At 35.8% G+C, this 20286-nt stretch overlaps 1 protein-coding gene across 2 annotated transcripts in view; it reads right to left on the minus strand.

Moving 5' to 3' along the window:
- The window catches only part of LOC115218245 (inositol hexakisphosphate kinase 1), a 122052-nt gene that overhangs the window by 20616 nt on the left and 81150 nt on the right, over positions 1–20286 (minus strand). For both annotated transcript variants that reach the window (XM_029787980.2, XM_029787981.2), the window contains exon 2: positions 1379–1613. In XM_029787980.2, the coding sequence (XP_029643840.1) occupies positions 1379–1577 (199 nt within the window). In that variant the 5' untranslated portion in view covers positions 1578–1613. The remainder of the gene's footprint in view (positions 1–1378; positions 1614–20286) is intronic.

Consider the following 20286-nt stretch of genomic DNA (forward strand, 5'->3'; position numbering starts at 1 on the left):
GAAATATGGACTACTGTTTCTAACAGATCACATGGCAATGTAGACACTCTGTTGTTTTTTGTTTTAGATAATGACAGGGAAGACAACAGTATCCATTGATTTACCAGAGTGAGATTAATATAATTATTATTCTAATCCTTTTGTTACCATATTTCTGTTGAAATGCATTGCTTTTGTTCCAATTAATTTTTTAAATAATGAAGAATTTAATAAAATAATATGGAAAATAATACAGAATTTAGTAAAATGATTTTGTCAATATATAGCTGGTGTTTGAAACATAATATAAAAAAAAATAAATGCACCCTTTTAAAGCCTAGCCAGGCTCATGGGACCAGTTTCCTGGTTTCAATGGTGTATGTGTTCCCCAGCTGGATGGGACGCCAGTCCATCGCAGCGTTACTCATTTTTGCCACCTGAGTGGACTGGAGCATTGTGAAATGAAGTGTTTTGCTCAAGAACACAACGTGTCGCCCAGTCCAGAAATCAAAACCACAATCTTACGATCATGATGCCGACACCCTAACCACTAAGCCACGTGCCTCCACATTTGAAACATAAATTGACATAAAATTTTGATGGAAAGTTTTAATTTAGTTTGTATGATAGAACCAGGGGTGGTTTCAGGTGGATTGATAACAAAAGGGTTCAGTTAAAATTATTTTAACTGGTATAAATGAGAGCAGTTTGGAAATTCTGATGAGGAATAGTTCTGCAGGTAAAGAATTGGGGAAACTGATTTGATATTGGCACTAAAAGGAGCAAGATAAAGAAGAAGAATATGGAGGAGAAAGCAGTGGGTGGGTTCAGGTTGAGGTAAAAAATATAGTGTCACTAAGTTCAGAGGAGTAGTGGCAGCAGTAGTAGTGATAGAGATGACAAAGGGAGGACCCTGCATATTTTGTGGGAAGTGATTGTAAATGGCTTAAAAGCCATTTGGAACAAGTGCCACAGGAGGGAAATTGTTAGTGAAGGATAGCTTGTCTTTATCTAAGTATATTTTGAAAAAAAAATTCCCGATACCAACACGAGGATATCGGATATCGTATAACTTGGTAACTAATTAACTTGGCTCCGCTTTACAACTTCCTCTCTGTCCCTGTTTATACTACTTACCTGCAAGAATTTCAGCTTAACATTAAGTATACATTAACCTCATCTAGTTCTCAACCAAAAGTAATAAAGCTATATGTACTCTGCCCTTGCTAATCACCAACTAAAAAGATACATATATTATGTTACCCTCTAATTGAAGTATACACACACATGTACATTTGCAGATAGACTCACACCCTACTCAAAATCTTCATCATGCACATCTACTACACCTACACACACTGTTTGTGATGGAAGTAGCAACAGATCAGAAAACACTCACCTCTGTAAGTTGGAGTAAATTCCTTCAACTCTGGGGGTAGAGTTTCATAGAAATAACGCTCGCGAGAGGTGAGAGGTTTGCAAAGGGTTGTATCATTGAAGTGAAGGACTGAGCAATGACCCCCTACTTGGTGATTGTAGGGTTTCAGCTCGACTAGTCCAGACATCGCCAACTCTGTGTCCATAACCAGCTCAGGCATTCTTAACAATCAGTCAAGAACCACGATACAAACAAACTGAAAAAGAGAAAAAACACAGAAATTACTTTAAATATAAAACTAATTAATAATACAAATAAGAAAATAAATTTGACAGAGGAGAAATTTCATTGTGAAAAAGAATAAATATGAAATACAATTGAACCTTTTTATTATAAATCTGTAGAATTATACTGCCTTTGTCTCAATTAATTTTGAGAAATATGAAGAGTTTAATAAAATAATATTGTCATTAAACTGAAGTTTTCTATTATAGGCTGGTAGAATTGTAAGAATGCGATATAAACACCATGACGTATTTCTTCCAGCTCTTTACATCCTGATTTCAAATTTCACAGCAATCAACTTTGGCATTCATCCTATCAAGGTTGATAAAATAAATTACTAGTAGAGGTGGGTGGTATCAACTAACTCCATCCCTTGAAAAATATTGGCTGTAAGATGAAATTTTGATGGAAGCGTTTAACTTAAATCATGTTTAAAACGGAACGTTTCTATCAGAGAACTGGGTGGATTGGTGTAAACCTACTTTTGATATCAACCTACTTGAGACCACCCTTGATTCTACGATATAAACATAAGAAATATATGAAAATCCTGTGAATTCATCGAACCATTTTTGAGACAAGTAAAATAAGATGATTAGCTTTTACAAAGATAGCAGCAGTAAAAACTAAAAATATATCTTATATCATTTGTATAAAAAAAATAAATAACATTGAAGAGAGAAAAACAGAAGAAACTGAAATTACTTATGGATGTATTCACATGTTTATGATAAATAAGTGAATGTCTTTTTCAGAATCGTGAGAATATTGTGAAGAGATTACTTTTAAAATTATTTCCTTGTTTCTTTGTGCTCTGGGAAGCATTCACGAGGAAAAGCTTTTCAACAGACAGAAGGGGAAAAGTAGTAAAACAAGACTTCCACATTCAAATGATCTAACAATGTGGAAGGTTGTTAAGGACACTGTGATGAAAAAGTTTAGAATTAATAAACAGATGGTGACTTTGAAATAATGAGGGAGCCTCTACACAACATACTGCATCAACCTGCTAGAAATAACAGCCTGATTTTCCTCAAATTACATCCTAATATCTCTTAGCACATCACAATCTGCATAATTTAATATTAGTCTTTCATGCTGGCAGGAATTGGAAGGTTCAACAGGAACCACAAGTCAGAAGGCTATATCAAGCTCCAATGTCTGCTGTGATATAGTTTCTATGACTGGATGTTCTTCATAATACCAACCACTTTACAACATGTATCAGACACTTTTCTTGTGGCACCATATTAACATATTAAGGAGATCACTATATCAACCTGCAAGACTAAAAAAGCTCCCTAGGCTAAATGAGAGTATAGTAGAGGTGGGGCGGCTTTATGTTAAATGTTGAGAGGCTAAAACATGACAGAGGATCATATCAGGTAAAATACAGTCCTAGATACACAGTGCATGAATAAAAGATATGATCATTACAACTGAAACATTTTGATCAGTGCTAACTTAGAGTCAGACATCCCACCAAAAATACTCTTTGCAGCTCAATCCTGTTTTAGCAAAAAGTAGAGCATGCGGTGTGAAGTACTGGCTCTGTGCACATTCTCAATGGATATATGCTCGACTAGATTTGCCTAAAAGATGACCTCAACCAGAACTAACAGAGACTATACAACCCAAAAGTAGCTGAATGGATAAGCTACTGGATTAGCAGCACATGAGTCACAGATCATATCAGCTGCAATTGTTTCATTGTGTGCATACATGTGTGTGAGGGGGAGAAGAAGGGCATGTTTTGATTGTTTTGCACGCAAAAATATTAAAATGCTTCAGACAGTCATGCTAAAGAAGTTAATAGAGTATGTATACACACATACATATATATAGGTATATAAATATATATATATATGTGTATATATATATATATAAATTTCTATACATATATATATATTTATACATGTATTAATATGACTTAGCTTATATAGGTTGGCCATTAATATCTCAGGCCATGTCTAAATGTGTGTGTGTGTGTGTGTGCATGTACAATGGCTGTGTTACTGGTTGTACCCACAGATACTGTCTCAAAAGACAAAGACGATTGGATATTTTGTTTCATTTTCTTTCATGTTTAAATTATAAATCGAAAAAAATTGTTCACAAATACGAACATGTTATATTTCATGATTATTTTTAAAATTGTAACTGCCCTTTCCAATTTTATCCTTTAGCCATAGGGATTGTTTCTGCTCTAGAAACAGAAATTTCCTGTAGTCTTTAAGAACTTCTAAATTGAAATGCAGTTTTAAATTGAAATACCACTTTTATATATATCTAAAGAAGAATGTAAAAGGAAAAAAATCTTCAACCACTTTTTCTATTCATAAGTCTTTATATACTCCAATCCTTCAAGCGTTAATCACCAACTCTGATACATCATCCATCTATACAAAATATCAATGTTTCTCATATCTGCTAATCTTAGATTCTGACCCAACTTTTACAATAGTTGATATTTCATGAGCATTACTTTTACTATTTAAAACATGGAATACTTAAATGTTATAGCTCCCATGGGAGCCATCATCGTCATCATCATTTAATAACCATCTTCCAGACAGGCATGGTTTGGACAGTTCAATAGGATCTAAGAAGTCAAACTCCAGTGTCTGCTTTGGCATAATTTCTACTGTTGGATGCCCTACTTATTGCCAACCATTTTAGATATTGGACAGTGTTCTTTTTTTTTTGTTTTTGTAACACCAGCACTAGTGAGGTCACCATGTACCTCAAAAGACAAAAAGTGCTTTCTGAGATACATGGCTAGCCCAACATTATATAAAGTGGGTAAGAATTGCTGGACAGCAAGTAAAAGAGTGATAGCGATATGTAAGGACGTACCCTCAAGGTACAAGAAGGTGAATAGTGAGAGCAGAGACAGAAGTTCAGAAAGGACAGGGTGGGTAACATTGCAAGAGTGTACAAAGATGGGTGACATAAGTTTGGAGATAGGGGTACAGGTCAATGTCATAAATAGTGAACAAGAGTGAACGTCTGACCGATGGTATATATATCAGTTTGGGATTGGGAGGGTAATAAGAGACAGTACAGAAAGAGTGGAGAATGGCAGAATGATATATTTGTAAACAGGTGAGAAATGTGGTGGAGATGATGTGAGGGAGGTGGTGTTTAAAGGAGAAGAGCGTGGGAAAGAGAGAGGGAGAGAGAGAGAGAGAGAGAGAGAGCAGTATATTTAACATTAAAAAAAGATTAAGTGTATATATATATAAATATAATCAAAGGAATGCTTGTAGCAAGTGCTATTAAGTACTAAATGAGCCAATCTAAAGAAAATTAGTTCTGTTACTAATTATGAGTAACAAATATGAGAGAATGAAGACAATGCTGTGTTTGTTCATTGTTAACATGTTCCAGCAGAGATGAACGTGAATATAACTTTTCATTGTGAGACATTCATGTCCAAGTCAATCAAAATGTTTTTAAGAGCGAACAGACACATTGCAAATATTTGGAATCGGTCCCAGACACATTCTCATTAAAACATTGCATATATATAACTTTTACTTGATTCAGTCATTGGACGGCGGCCATGCTGGAAGTACCGCCTTGAAGGGTTTAGTCGAACAAATTGACCACAGGACTTATGCTTTTATGTTGGGTACTCTTGGTCTCTTTTCTCAAACTGTTAAAGTAGAGAAACATAAACAAACTAACACCAGTAGTCAGGTAGTGGTGGGGAACAAACAAACACAAACACATCATCATCATTTAGAATCCGTTTTCCATGCTGACATAGTTTGGACGGTTTAACTGGAACTGGTGATTTACAGAAATATGTATATATTTATTATATATAGCAGACTTCTTTCAGTTTCAATCAACCAAATCCACTCACAAAGCCCTGGTCGACCTGAGGCTACAGTAGAAGATACTTGCCCAAGGTGCCATGTGGTTGGGAAACTAACTCCTTACCACACAGCTCTACCCATAACATATATTATGAATTTGCTTAGGGATAGCGATAACCCATTGTTAGAACTCAATGTACTTATGCTTTAGAGTAAAGTGTTAGGTCAGTACAGAGCATTATATGGATCTTTTCGGTTTGAACGGCAGTTTTTTAAAATAATTTCTAGGTAACTAAAAAATTTGAAACTTCGTATACTGGTAGAATGTGTTTATAAAACATCTTTTTCTCTTGGCTTTATTGAGAAAATTCTATAGTTTGTAAGATATTTGTTGTTGTTTTTTTTCTTCAATTTCTGCAATTTCAACCAATCACTGACGTCTATTGAGATAGAAAACATTCTGTGCCGTATGAATATGTCCCTCGTTTAAGAAACAGATTGGGTTTTTTTTACATTTGTGAAGAAAAAAAGATACTCTTCTCCCCACACTCTAACCCTAAAACAGATAGAAATGCAATAGATCGATACTAGGGTCATAATTATGGGTGACAATTTCATATGACACAGCTAGAAAAAACTGCCGTTCAAACCGAAAAGATCCCATTATATCAATTATTTAATGACAAAAGAACAGGAGTGACATAGGAGTCACTTGCTTACAGCTCTTTCTACAATAAGAAGTACACTCAAAGTTAAGTGGTTGTACAACATCCTATGTACAGCTATAAGTTAACAGAGGGGATTATGAACTCTGGTCCTTTTGTCATTCATTAATTGATTGATATATGCAGGCTTCAATCAGGATTGGCCCAATTCCGTGACTAATTTACTAACACCACATGGAGAAAGACATTTAATCAGGTTTCGTGTTACAGATTGATTTATTTTTGGGTTCCATAGCACATTTACGTAAAGAGTTAATGTTTGGAGAGATATCACTTGACAAGTTGGAGATTATCGTGCATGCGTGACAAGAAAAGTTGACCGCAGTGCAGTTTGATCTCTTTATATGGAGAGCATTGACTGTCGTAAGATTTAGCGCTCAGAAAACGGGGTCGTCCATATATAAAGATGACAGAGCGTTAATCGTAGTGAATCTACTGGCACCATTGAATACCTGCAATGACTAGACAAGACAAAATCTGCTTCCAGCGGGGTTTGCTGTCTAAAAGCACATCTTTCAGGAAGATTTCTCTATCATTCATCAAATAACACTACAAGAATCCGAAGCGCGTGGTGTAAACTACAACTCGTACTAACCAAAGTAGTCCTTATTATTTCTTGTAGCGAGTAGATAAATAGCAAGATACTGATGAAAAGAAAAAGAAAAAAAGCGCCGCCTGTCCCACGCATGTTCACGTGTGATAACACATGATTTCTGAAACCTGTGGTAACTCGAGTCTCTGGCTGTTGTTTTCCCACCACCGTCGCCGAGTTTTTCGACACGTTTCTCATAATCCACGTGTATAACTATGCTATATCTTAAAATCGTAGATATAATAGATATATGTCATAGGAAACGTAAACACTTATTATTGTTATCAAATAAGAATATCCATGCCAATGCCCGCACGCATTACATACATACATACACCCAGTCATAAATAACTGAATCCCGTGTTTTATACGTAATAGCTCTAATGTGAACAATAAGGTGGGGGGGGGAGATAGAGATAAAGAGAGAGAAACTGGCCTAGATAGGTTACAAAATAGACTAAACCACGTGCTTGAAATGCAGTCGTAAGGGACGGCGGTGTCGAAATAAGTGTACTTTAATAAACAAATAGAAAACACACACGAGTATGTGTGTGCTTTAGTATAGTTATGAATACGTCACTGTTGGCGAGAAGCATAGAATGTAGCTGAATTTTGTAAGCAGCAGATACGAGGGTAATGGTGGAGAGACAAGCTGTATAACATTTACGGTCAGAGCGAGAGAAGTCACGTGTTTATACATGTGATTCATTAAAGTGTAGAGGCGCGCGCGCGCGTGTATATGGATGTATGCGTGTGTGTGTGTGTGTATGTTTTCTACTTATTTCAGTCATACTTACGGCCATGGTGGGGCATCACCATGGTAAATTTTTAGTCGAATGAATCGACTCCAATACTTATTTTCTCTGAGCCTGGTAATTATTCTATCCCAGTCTCTTTTAACTAACTGCTAAGTTCTATATTATATGTGTGTGTGTGGAGCAATTGACAAGTTGAGTAGGTTGTTTTTTGCCCCCCGTCTTTTGTTGTCTTTTTATTTTCAAATTACAACCACAAATAAATATTTTACAATTTTATTACTTTTTTTAAAAAAAAATACTTTGTAATGATTAATGTTTCGTATTCGGGAATGTCTATTCTGTGAGTTAGAAGAATGTCTTTTGTTACGCGTTGCTTCAAATACCATTTCAAACCAACACATTAATCAACAAACATGCAATATATTATCATCATTATTATTATTATTATTATTATTAATTTCATTATTATTACTATTATTATTAAAGAACTCATCATCATTATCATCATTCAGAGTGCACGTTCATGATAGTAAATATAAAGTATAATTATTATAAATAACAGCCACAAGGTCCTGACATCAAAAGTGTGAAAAGTAAAGGGTGGTGAAACGTGTCGTTCGACAATGACAATTCCGTGGAATAACCTGCTGAGTGACTGAATATCTCAGTGACATGTGTACCCTTATAGCATTTCCCAGAATGACACGGCGTGTGACAAGGTCGTATTTTTTTTTTCTTCTTTAAATTGCAGGTACATTTCACCTGACTGGCTTTTATACAGTCTCCGTCTGCCCAGTTTCACTCACAAGGTATGAGCTGACCTGAGGCTACAAAAAAAAAAAAACCCGCATTTGATGAAGGTGTCATGCACCGGAATCGAACACGGGACTTTGTAAGAGAAAAGTTACGCAATGCATGCAGAAGAGTTTACGTATTCGCTCGAAGCAGGTAATTCACTCCCACGCAGAGTTCCGTCTCGTGCGATCTTTTAGGCAACAAAAATTAATAGTGAAACTTAATGGTGGGCGGAGGTCTACAGAAGCGGGACGCAATGCCTTCGCGCCCACATGGTGTTCATGAAGTCCTTGTGAAACACACTTCGTGCGCTTGTGTGATTATCAGAGGCGATATCTGTCTCCGTGAGAAAACTTTAATTACAAAGTCAATTAATGCCATTTTTCAAATTAGATTCACTCGTTTGTGTTATAAATTACAAAGAAGTAATTAAGGAAAAAGGAAAGCAAAATAAATTAAAAGCCCATGTTTCTAATAATGACGTAGATATTAGAAGATTAACAAACCCAGGGGACGACAAAATTAATGATCGGTTGATTGATTTATTTATTGGTAGCGATCGTTTGGTAAATGTTTGTTGGGAAATATTGGTTGAGAGAGAGTAAATAATGTTGACAAGATATGAAGACAATTAGAAATGGTGGATCGCTTATTGATTGCTTTCGAGGACATTGGGCAAAGAAAGGGAAGTGACAATCACCAGTCGAAGCTTGGCTGCAGACTCGACTCAGAGAGAGAAAGAAAGTTAACTATACTGCTGTGGTTGAAAAAGCAACAGACGACTTCATTTGGCAACAGTAAAAGCAGGAGAAAAGTACAAAAAGAAATATTAATCATGATTTACAACTGTGATAATTTATTCGACCGCAAACTCTGTGTGTGTGTGTTCCGCCTAAAATGCTATATATTTCCGTTTTGTCTCCTTCCCACAACCCAACTTGAGTCCCATCTTTTTGAAACTGCTTAGTAAATTTGATAATAGAAACACACTTCCGGTTTGTATTAGTCTCTCCCACCCAAAATCTCAAATATTCCACCCACGCGTCTCTCTATCAATCTATCTATCTCAATTCCAGAGAGCATCAAAACTATAGCCATAGTTCCACTTTATCTTATATTCCACCTCTTGTGAATAATGAATATAAAAATAGCACATTAATTCTTCAACTTCAAATAACTCATAAAATTCTGAACTACCACCTGGAAAAAAAAATGGGGTTCTATTTGTCTTCTGCGCTATGCTATTTATCTGATAGCTAAACCTCATTATCATAATCACACACCTAAAACCTGATTTCTCATAGTGTAGACTGACGCGGCTTACACAAACATGCGCGCGCGCGCATCTGTTATCTGACCCACCTTGTCCTATCACTTGTCATTCCCCCAATAAGATCCTGTATTCGTAATTCCAGGATTTCCGGAGACTACATTTTCACTTTGTACAACTAAACCACATTTACACAACCGGTCCTATTTGCCCAATATCACAAGTACGTTTATCTTATGAACACATCACACTGGTTAATCCTCGAACACCCTTGAAGTTCACATCCTAAAGTCAATGTTTTTTTACGTTCTGCGTTCAAGTGCTACCGAGCTGACTTTTTGCCACACTTACCTCCATGGTCGACAGGTGCCAGTTATATTTCTGCCTCAGAACCTTACTAGTGGATGTGATTGCGTTACGCAGCAAAAATGACAGTCACCAACTGTTGAATATGCCAAGCATTGCTCAATCAAAATGAATTCGTTGAGAGTAACTGTATTAGTAAAGCAATTGCTGACTTAGATATTCCTCAACATTCTTTTGATTTTTAAAAATTTTGTCTCATAGCTGGGGTTGTTGTATTTGGTATAAGTAATTGGGTGGGGTGTTTATTGGGCATTTCCTGGTGACATCACGTTTTTGTTTTACTACGAGGCAGAAATTGGAAAGCAAATTTTTATAGAATAGGCGTTCGTGGTATAAGAGTAGGAAAAATTTCTCTTAAATCTAGAAAACTAAAACCAACTGTAATGATTAAGGCTGTATTTTCCAACACAACAAATATGGAATCAGTTCAGTTAAAAGAGGAAAATACATTTAAAGCGAAATTTTATTACGTCATCAAGAAAGAATTAAATTACATTTAACATGTTTTATGAAATGCACATAAAAAAAAGCTAAGTAAAAATAATTATACAACAGAAACTCATTAGTCATTCAGTAATATTGGTTTCAATTTTTGGTACAAGACCAGCAGTTTCGGGGGAGTCAAATGCATTGAATCCAGTGCTTAACTGGTATTTACTTTATCAACCCCAAAAGGATGAAAGGCAAAGCCGACCTCGGCAGAATTTGAACTCAGAACACGAAGACAGGCGAAATACCGCAGTGCCAAGTTCAACGCCCTAAATCATTAATAATATTATAAATAGAGCATTGTCTAGCTGTCCACAATTTAAGGAAAGTCGTATTCCTCCACAAAATTAAAGGAATATAAAGATATAACAGAAGAGGGGTAAATATTAACAAAGAAATATGTGGATGTGAATATTTTCTGACAGAAACAAAATTAAGTTTCTGTTTGATTACATCCTGACTTCAAGACAGATAAAAGCTGGATCAAAATAATAGAATCACAGGACTGATTCATCATCAGAGCAAAGATCTGGTCGTGCTTTGGGAAATCTTAGTCATAAAGTCCATCGCTTGGTTATTGAAGTTGAGGTATAGAAAGAAATCGTGAAGACGCAACAAATCTGGTATGGTCCGTGGAGAAGGAATGGTTTCTTTTACTCACAGACATCATAGTTCTCACCCTGGATTAATGGGGGGAATAAGAAGGGATATTTGATACCTAGGGTCTTCTGATTACTAGTAGATTAAAATGAACTATATAATAGTAGGGATCAGATAGTGTCGTGATTAGAGGAGACCAATTTCTTTTCAAATCCGTTTGAGTCATTTCATGAAACTAGCTAATATTTCAGGGAAAGCCATAGGTCCTGCTTCGAAGCTATTTATAGTAAACATTGGCTGTTTATAGTACGTGGTAGTTTCAAATATAAGATATAAACGGGACTTTAAAACTGGAAGATAAATACAATTATTATACAGGATAGAAGTACGAAAGAGAATTTATACTGCTTAACGAAATTTTCACGAAAATCTTTAGCTTTGATAAGCAGACGTAAGGTCGCCTGTCATGGCTACATATTTCTACCTAATGTCATTTTGATTTCTAAACAAAATTTTCATTAGACTCTCATAGCTAATTTACATATCGACTGTACACACATAATTTAGTCACTTTGTAACTATTTGTCAAACGCATTTTTTTTTATGTATGAACTATACTAATGTATACAAACGACGTATACAAACCGATATATTGTGCATTCAAGTAACGTCTGTTTAGTTTGAATTTATCAGTTGACCAACGTTCTAACAGCGAACGTCCTGTCTTTATTTGGGGAACACACCTACTGCCCCTGACATGGTTTTTATGTTTAAGCTTCTATTTCGAAAACAGGAGGGAGTTTGTTGAAGAAAAATTTAGTTGCTAAAAATCGAGCAGGCTAGGTATCTACAAAGAATCTCATCTTCCTTGCTGTTTCAATAAAATACTTGTTTGGGTATATCTATTTGATGAATGGTGAAATAAACTTTTCTATGGGGAATTTTGTAACAGTTGTCATTCGACCCCCACATACTTCATGAGAACTGAAAAAGGTACACACACACACACACCTTCAGTTTTAGTATTTTTGTATTTCATACAACAGAAATTACGATTGTGGAAAACAAAAAAATTCTAAAATTTTATTTTTTTACTCCTCATTTCGGCACCCTTTTCCTTTCCTATTACTTCGAAGGACATCGTTGCTGGAATTTCGTAGCGATTTTGTACAGCTATTCCAATTCAGATTCCTATTGGTAATAAAGATACAATATCGTTCAGCTTCAGACCACAATTCTACCAATCATTTCGGTCAAGCTTGCATGTTATGGCGTACGCGCGCGCGCGTTCGTGTGTGTATGTGTGTTGTCCTATTCCATATGAAACTCTTCACAATCCACACCATCCAACAAAAACATCCTCCTCAGCAACAAGGGAATACCACAGCCGAAACATTATAATTAGCCTTACATTATAGGCGCCGGGGTTCAAACTGCACGTTTAGGTAGGATTTATTTCTAAATCCCTACACCCTTCATCTAGGCGATGATTCAAAAGACAAAATAAGATTTTTCAACAAAGAAAAAAGTTTTCAACAGAGAAAGGTCGTAGCTGTTTGACAAAATCTCTCAGTAACATAATACTTTGTACTAAAAGCAGTTGACTTCATCTGATATATATGTATATAAAGTCATACGAATTTACAATTCACTTAAAATGCTTCAAATATTATTCATTGCATTGTAAATTAGAAGCAAAACTACTGCAATACGAAAAGGGTTTATAAATACACTCATAAGAGGTCATTGTAATGAAAAAAAAATCACTATTATTGTTGTTTAATACTTTGTACTAAAAGCAGTTGACTTCATCTGATATATATGAATATAAAAGTCATACGAATTTACAATTCACTTAAAATGCTTCAAATATTATTCATTGCATTTTAAATTAGAAGCAAAACTACTGCAATATGAAAAGGGTTTATAAATACACTCATAAGAGGTCACTGCAATGAAAAAAAAATCACTATTATTGTTGTTTACAGTAAAAGCAGCGAAGGAAGGGGCAAGAAGCACAAGATCCTTCTAATCAGACTAAACGAAATTTAAAACGCAGCACATCTTTTCAACAGCTGTGCATTTATTTATATTTTTTCCCCATGACAAGTAAGTAAACACACAGGCCTAAGCGACACACAAACATATAAAGATCACGTGCTTCGAGTTGATGGGATCTAACATTCGATCTGTAAATAGCTGTCCAATGTAAATAAAGGTGCGGGATGTTTTTATTCGTAAAGGATTTTCACACGACTCCATTTTTTTTTTTTCTTTCTGTTTTCAAGATGCGTGTTTAGTTAGACTACTTGAAATTCTTGTTGGTGGTGTTGTTGTTGTTGCTGTTTGCAGCAATGAGAAGCATCATGTCATAGGTGAAGATGAGATGGAACAAGTGCTCGCCACCTAATTTATGATTTAACCGACAAACGTGCACATACACACGTACGTACATACATACATACATACATACATACATATATATATATATATATATATGCAGAGAAAGTGAGACGTATATATAGATTCGTATATGCATAGACATGTATACGTATGCCTTTGTGTGTGTGAGCTTGCACGGAGAGAGACGTATTTATAGATACGTATATATATATATATATGTGTGTGTGTGTGTATATATAATATATATATATATAGACATGTATACGTATGTGTATATACACAGCATATACAAGATAAAGTGTCAAACAAAACCATTGCGTGACAGTTGACACCAAAACACGACACACACACTCCCCACTCGTTTCTCTTTCTCTCTCACACACACAACATAAATACCGGTGGTGGAGAAGTAGCAACTTATATGTTTACGATTATAACAAAAATAAAATATCAATATAAAAAAAAGTCGAAGAAAATGATGATAAAAAAAAAAACAGAAGAGAAAGAAATAGGTCGGCAACAGTTGTGCAAGTTTGTAACTAAAAACTGGTTGTTTTGAATGTATGTTTACATATGAAAATTATTTGGTTTTTAAAAGTGAACGATGCAGCCAAAGGATCTAAAAAGTAAAGGGGTGTGTATATGTATCTTTTACTTGTTTCAGTCATTGGACTATATGGGCATGCTTGGGACGCCGCCTTAACGGGTTTTAGTCGAACGAATCGATCCCAGCGCTTAGTTTTAAAGCATTGGGCTAATTCTATTGAGTTCTTTTGCCGAACCGCATTGTCACAAAAGCGTAAACAAAGCAACGCCGGCTATCAAGTGGCAGTGGAGGAACAAATACAAACACAAACACATAAATACACATGATCGAGAGGTAAGAAGCTTGTGCCCCAAATCACATGGTTTCGAGTTCAGCCCCCCTGCCTCGAGCCTTGTGAGTGGATTTAGAAGACGGATACTGAAAGAAGCTCGTCGTGAATGCGTGCGTGCGTGCGTGTGTGTGTGTGTTGTGTGTGTGTGTGTGTGTGTGTGGGTGTGGGTGTGTGTGTGTGTGTGTGTACATTATGTGGTTAAAAAAGGGAGTGCATATTTGCCCTCGTCTTGTTTTAAGCTCACATCTAATATATGCATTATAGGAATCAAATTTACATAAACGTGTATCGTCAGTGAGCAATGTACTAAAATACCTTGGGTTTACGAATAGCGTAGGAGATATGCATAAATTAAAAGCTCACATTCATGATAAAAGGAGAATGAAGAAAAATATTGCTACAAATAATAAAAAGGTACGGCTGGTGACATTGACTATATGCTAAGTTGTAAACGGGGAAAAGAATGGTACCTGGAAGTGAGTAACGACAACCAAGAGGTGAAGATTAATCAGCATGAATACAGCAAACCTATGTGCCTTAAGTTGGAAAAGAAAGAAAAACAGGGTCCGAGACATATCAGAAACTTGCTTTTAACTAACTTTCAAACAGTTGTGGAGGAATTGTGTCAGTGACCAGGTAGCTGTTGTACGATGGAATTTCGAATTTCACAGTTTTAGTGCTGTTTTGAATGGCCAAAGTGGCTCTTCCACAGTGTAACTCTCTCTCTGTCTCTCTCTCCCTCTCACACACACAAATGTGATGGCTGCAAGCCAAAATCGAACAATGAAATCGCTCGATTGTTTTCTTAATGATGCAACAAGGATGTAACTTTTCAATCCTGCTAATGACCTATCCACCCCCTTTTTTTCACAGGTGAGGCAACAATGAGTACCTCTTGCATCAGACATACAGAAAGTTCCCACTCACGCTGACATTCAATGTTTCGCCATTTTTCGATCACGGTCGTCCGTAGTATGCAGCACATAATCGAGACGTTAGAAATCAAGCGATACCTGTTCTTGAAACGTTTTAAAGCGAAGAGCAGCCTAGCACATGGGCCAATTCCACACTCTAAACAATGAATGCATGGTCGATCCGTCGGCGACGTACATAAAGTTTTATTTAGCTCAGTCGGTCCGACAGAAACCTGTCGTCACAGACTGTCCTTATCGATGGCGTTCCTCCAACGAACCAAATGACTGACGTGATCAAACAATTGATCAGTCAATTATCTAGCGAGCTAATTAATAAGTGAAATACAATCAGTGTGTGTAGAAGGTTGAAAAGGAACACACAAGTTGATATATATATATATGGAAAACAAGTCAAAGTAGAAAATGTTAAAATAATTTTATAAAAAACATTTCAGTACCGGTTTCGGTTATTGAGACTTCTTCAACTGTAAGTATGGGAAACAATTAAATTTTGGAAAAATCAAATGATAAGTATTTTTTTAAAATAAGAAACAGAGACAGGCAGAAACAAGGAAAATTCCATTTGTATTTGAATACTATGCAAATCTTCTTTTAAAATACTTATCATTTAATTTTTCCAAAATTTGTTTTCCATACTTACAGTTGAAAAAGTCTCAATGACCGAAACCGGTACTGAAATGTTTTTATAAAATTATTTTAGCATTTTCTACCTTGACTTTTTTTTTCCATATATATATATATATATATATATATATATATATATATATATATATGGCATAGTTTCGTTCGCCATATATATATATATATATATATATATGTTCTTATAGAGCGGTGATTAGTTCCGCCGCAGTGAAGGTTTTCCTTTACATTTTTCTTATAATTATATACCTATATAGGTGCAGTAGAGGCTGTGTGTTTAAGAAACTTACTCTGCACCAACAGAGTGATTTCAGGTTCAAGTACCACTGCGCAGCATATTGGGCAAGTTTCTACTTTCGCTCGGATCAATGACTTGTGAATGAATTCGGTAGACGGATAGACGGAGACTATGGAAGTGCGTCGTACATATTGTATGCGCTCACGTGCGCGTGCACGTGTGAGTGCGCGTGCACGTGTGAGTGCGCGCGCGCGTGTGTACACAGGTCTTTGTCCGCCTCACCGCTTGACAACCAGTGTTGGTTTGTTTACGGAAATTCACGGTTCAGGATAAGAAACCCATAGACAAAGTATTAGACTTAGATAAATGGGTTTGTTCGATTAAAACCAATGATGGCAGTGTCCCAGCATGTGTGCGTGTTTAGATAATAACATGCCAATATTGGGGGGGGGGTTGTTAACATGAAGATTACGTCGAGCGAATTAGACATTTCTGTTTATAGGTGAACATGAGCGTGAGCGCGCGCTCTTGCACGAGCTACGTAAACACGATAACCAATCAACACAAATTACGTAATACACAGTAATAATAGTAGCAGAGTGTGTGTGTGTGGTGTAAGTATGTTAGTGTGGGGGCGCCTTCAGCAGTTTACATTTAGAGAATAACAAGATTAGCGAAATTGTTGTTATTGCAGATATATGATCAAAACGGCAATCTTACGTAAGATTGCCATCAAAACTATTCCACCCAACATGTCCCTTGCCCTCCCACTAAGAACTGTAAGGTGAGACTTGCGAGAGAAATTTCGTTGCTATTTCTAGCAGGCTGAGTCCTTCCCTAGCTCTTTCGCTATATATCTGCAGTTCTTTGCATTCGATCTGAATTTTCTTCTCTCATCGATACCAACGAATGAAGACATCAGGTGTACCTTAAAAACAATGAAATACTAATTCATACTTATTGATATTTACATCTATATCAGCCCAGATCGAGCAAATTTGCAATAAAACCGTTCCAGCCAGGACTGTCCTTGTTTAATGGGAGTATTGAAGATTACATTTTTTTAATATGATCGGAAATCTTTCCGGAGGTGGTAAATCAAAAGTGAAACTTCGGCAATTTCCGTAGAATGTTTTTTTATTTCTTTAATTTTTTTTTTCAGCTGAATCGCTTGTGTTTATGTATTTTTTGTATATGTGTGTAAGTTTATTTGTATATGTAAGTATATGTATATATACATACATACATGCACTTAAACACAAATACAAAGAAAAAATACAAACGATTCCGTTGAAAAAAAAAAGAAGAATGATTCGGTCGGAAATAAAGAAATTGAAGAAATAAAAAAAATTGCTGAACTAGTTTCAGTTTTGATATAAGTAAGATTTCGAGGTAACTGAGTATAAAAAGTGCGTTAAGCCTCAAATTTAGTGGGCACCGCACCAACATGTAAGAGACTATACATGTGCTACACTTATACATATATATTTATATAAATATTAATGGAGTGGCTGTGTGGTAAGTAGCTTGTTTACCAACCACATGGTTCCGGGTTCAGTCCCATTGCGTGGCACCTTGGGCAAGTGTCTTCTACTATAGCCTCGGGCCGACCAAAGCCTTGTGAGTGGATTTGGTAGACGGAAACTGAAAGAAGCCTGTCGTATATATGTATATATATATATATATATATATATATATATATATATATATATATATATATGTATGTTTGTGTGTCTGTGTTTGTCCCCCTAGCATTGCTTGACAACCGATTCTGGTGTGTTTATGTCCCCGTTACTTAGCGGTTCGGCAAAAATGACCGATAAGAATAAGTCCTGGGGTCGCATTGCTCGATTAAAGGCGTTGCTCCAGCATGGCCGCAGTCAAATGACTGAAACAAGTAAAAGAGTAATATATATATATACACATGTATAGAACACACTGGGCCTTTTGGGGCTGGAAGCCCATATATGCGCTGCGGTTTGCTGTCAATAAATACATACTATAGGGTCCAGTGCGTCTGCACATGGACGGCATACAATGCTTGCTCGGTTGTTTGTCTGCTTCAATGGGTTCGGTTTGAGGTTTGAAAACAAACTAATAAGAATTACTATTATCTTTCGAAAACACAAATCGAAGGTGAGGGTATATGTGTGTGTGTGCGCATCTAACCACTCAGCCTGCTAAAGATAGCAGCCACATAAATATTGAAAATCATACAGCACCACGTTGGATAATGTAGTCCTTGAGATATTTATCAAGAAGGACCTCCTCTAAAAAAAATAGGATTGATGGATACTTTTGGAGTGTTTTTGATTTTAGATTTGTTTGGTAAGAGAGTATGAGAGCTGGAGCAAAACAGCAATCATCATCATCATCATCATTATTATAGTAACGAAACCAACACAACAACAGTGATAATTAGACAAGTAAATTACATACCACCATTTAATTACTACTTAATTGTAGAAAATTTTGTAATGGACGTTAATTATTAACATTGATAAAAACAATTATAAATTATTTAGTGTAAAAAAATAAATGCTGGAATGTTTGTATAGTCGATAAGGGTGTATATGATGTAAACAACATATTTGCGTAAAGAGGGAGCCATCATGTGTGTGTGTATATATATATATATATATATATATAGGGAGAATTTACAAAAGAACAAAAGACGAAGACAGTTGGTGTAAACAACAAACATGTATTAGTATGACGCTCGGGAAGTGAAAAAGTTTTCAACGTTTCGAGCCTACGCTCTTCCACAGAAAGAAACAAGGAGAGAAAATGAAGAATATGTAGTGGCTAGCGACCTATCATGATACACATACATATACATACATATACACACACACATACACAATGCATGCATGCATACATACATACATACATACATACATACATACATACATACATACATACATGAAAAAGGGCTTCATTCTAATAACTAACACTGCTAACATACTCATCATCTTGAAAAAATATAACAGTATAAAGTGTAAACGAGGGCTGGTGCATCTCCAAGAGCTCCCGGGGCCTACTAGAAATAGCAGCCAAATCTACTTTATATGCCATGACCCAATCGAATCTACTTCGAAAAATCATAGGTAAATTCCAATTGAAGAAATTCTATATTGTAGAATTGTATTAAAAACGAACATGGTAACAGACAGAGAAAATCTGCCTTTTATCATAAGAGATATATTCTAAGGGATCGTCCAAAACGTTGCTTTTTCGGAAAACGAAAAAACAGTTTTACCATTCCATAGCAAAACTGTTGTATTTACACATTGACAATTGAAAAAAAAATGCATTTGGCCAAATTTGGACATACCACAGTTCAGCATAATAGCAACGAAACACACACACATATATATATAAAGAATATGAGGGGTTTAGTTCACTTGTGATTTAAACGAATAGGTACGCTGGGTAAGTGCTATTAGTTGGTCGCCCGTTAGATTCCAAGATCATAGGCTGGATCTAGGGGTCCGTGTTAGGGTTCCGTTAATAGCATGTGTATATTATATTTGAGGAAAAGTCAAAACCAAGGCAGAACGAGTATCTCGAGTCATTTAGAATAATCCAATTAACCTTACTCTAATTAAATTATTCTAAATGACTTGAGATACTCGTTCTGCCTTGGTTTTGATTTTTCCTCTAATATAATATATATATACACATACACACGTGCATACATAAATATGGTTTGTGTGTACACATATAAACGTAGGTATATGCACATATAAACGTAGGTATATGCACATATACCATGTATGTACATACACACACCTGACATGTATATGTATGTCATTTAGCAGAACGAAGCTGTGAGAAAAAACAAACTGAAGCGATGTCACCGCCACCTTTTTTCACTTAGCACACCTAACAAAAAAAAGGCTATCTACCTGATCACTCAAGATAAGAGAAATAACACCCAAATCTGTCTCAAATCACAACCTATTCATCTAGTGAAAAGAATTACATACAAAAAAAAACAAAAAAAAACATGGGATGGTCATGGCTGGAGTGTCTGATCAATTAAGATTTCTTGCTCAGTACCGAGCTGGGCTAAAAAATCAAGAACTTAACCTTTTCACTCTCTCTTCATTTCTTTCTCTCCATGTTACCC

The sequence above is a fragment of the Octopus sinensis genome, linkage group LG13, assembly GCF_006345805.1.
Source record: "Octopus sinensis linkage group LG13, ASM634580v1, whole genome shotgun sequence".
Classification (NCBI taxonomy): Eukaryota; Metazoa; Mollusca; class Cephalopoda; order Octopoda; family Octopodidae; genus Octopus; species Octopus sinensis.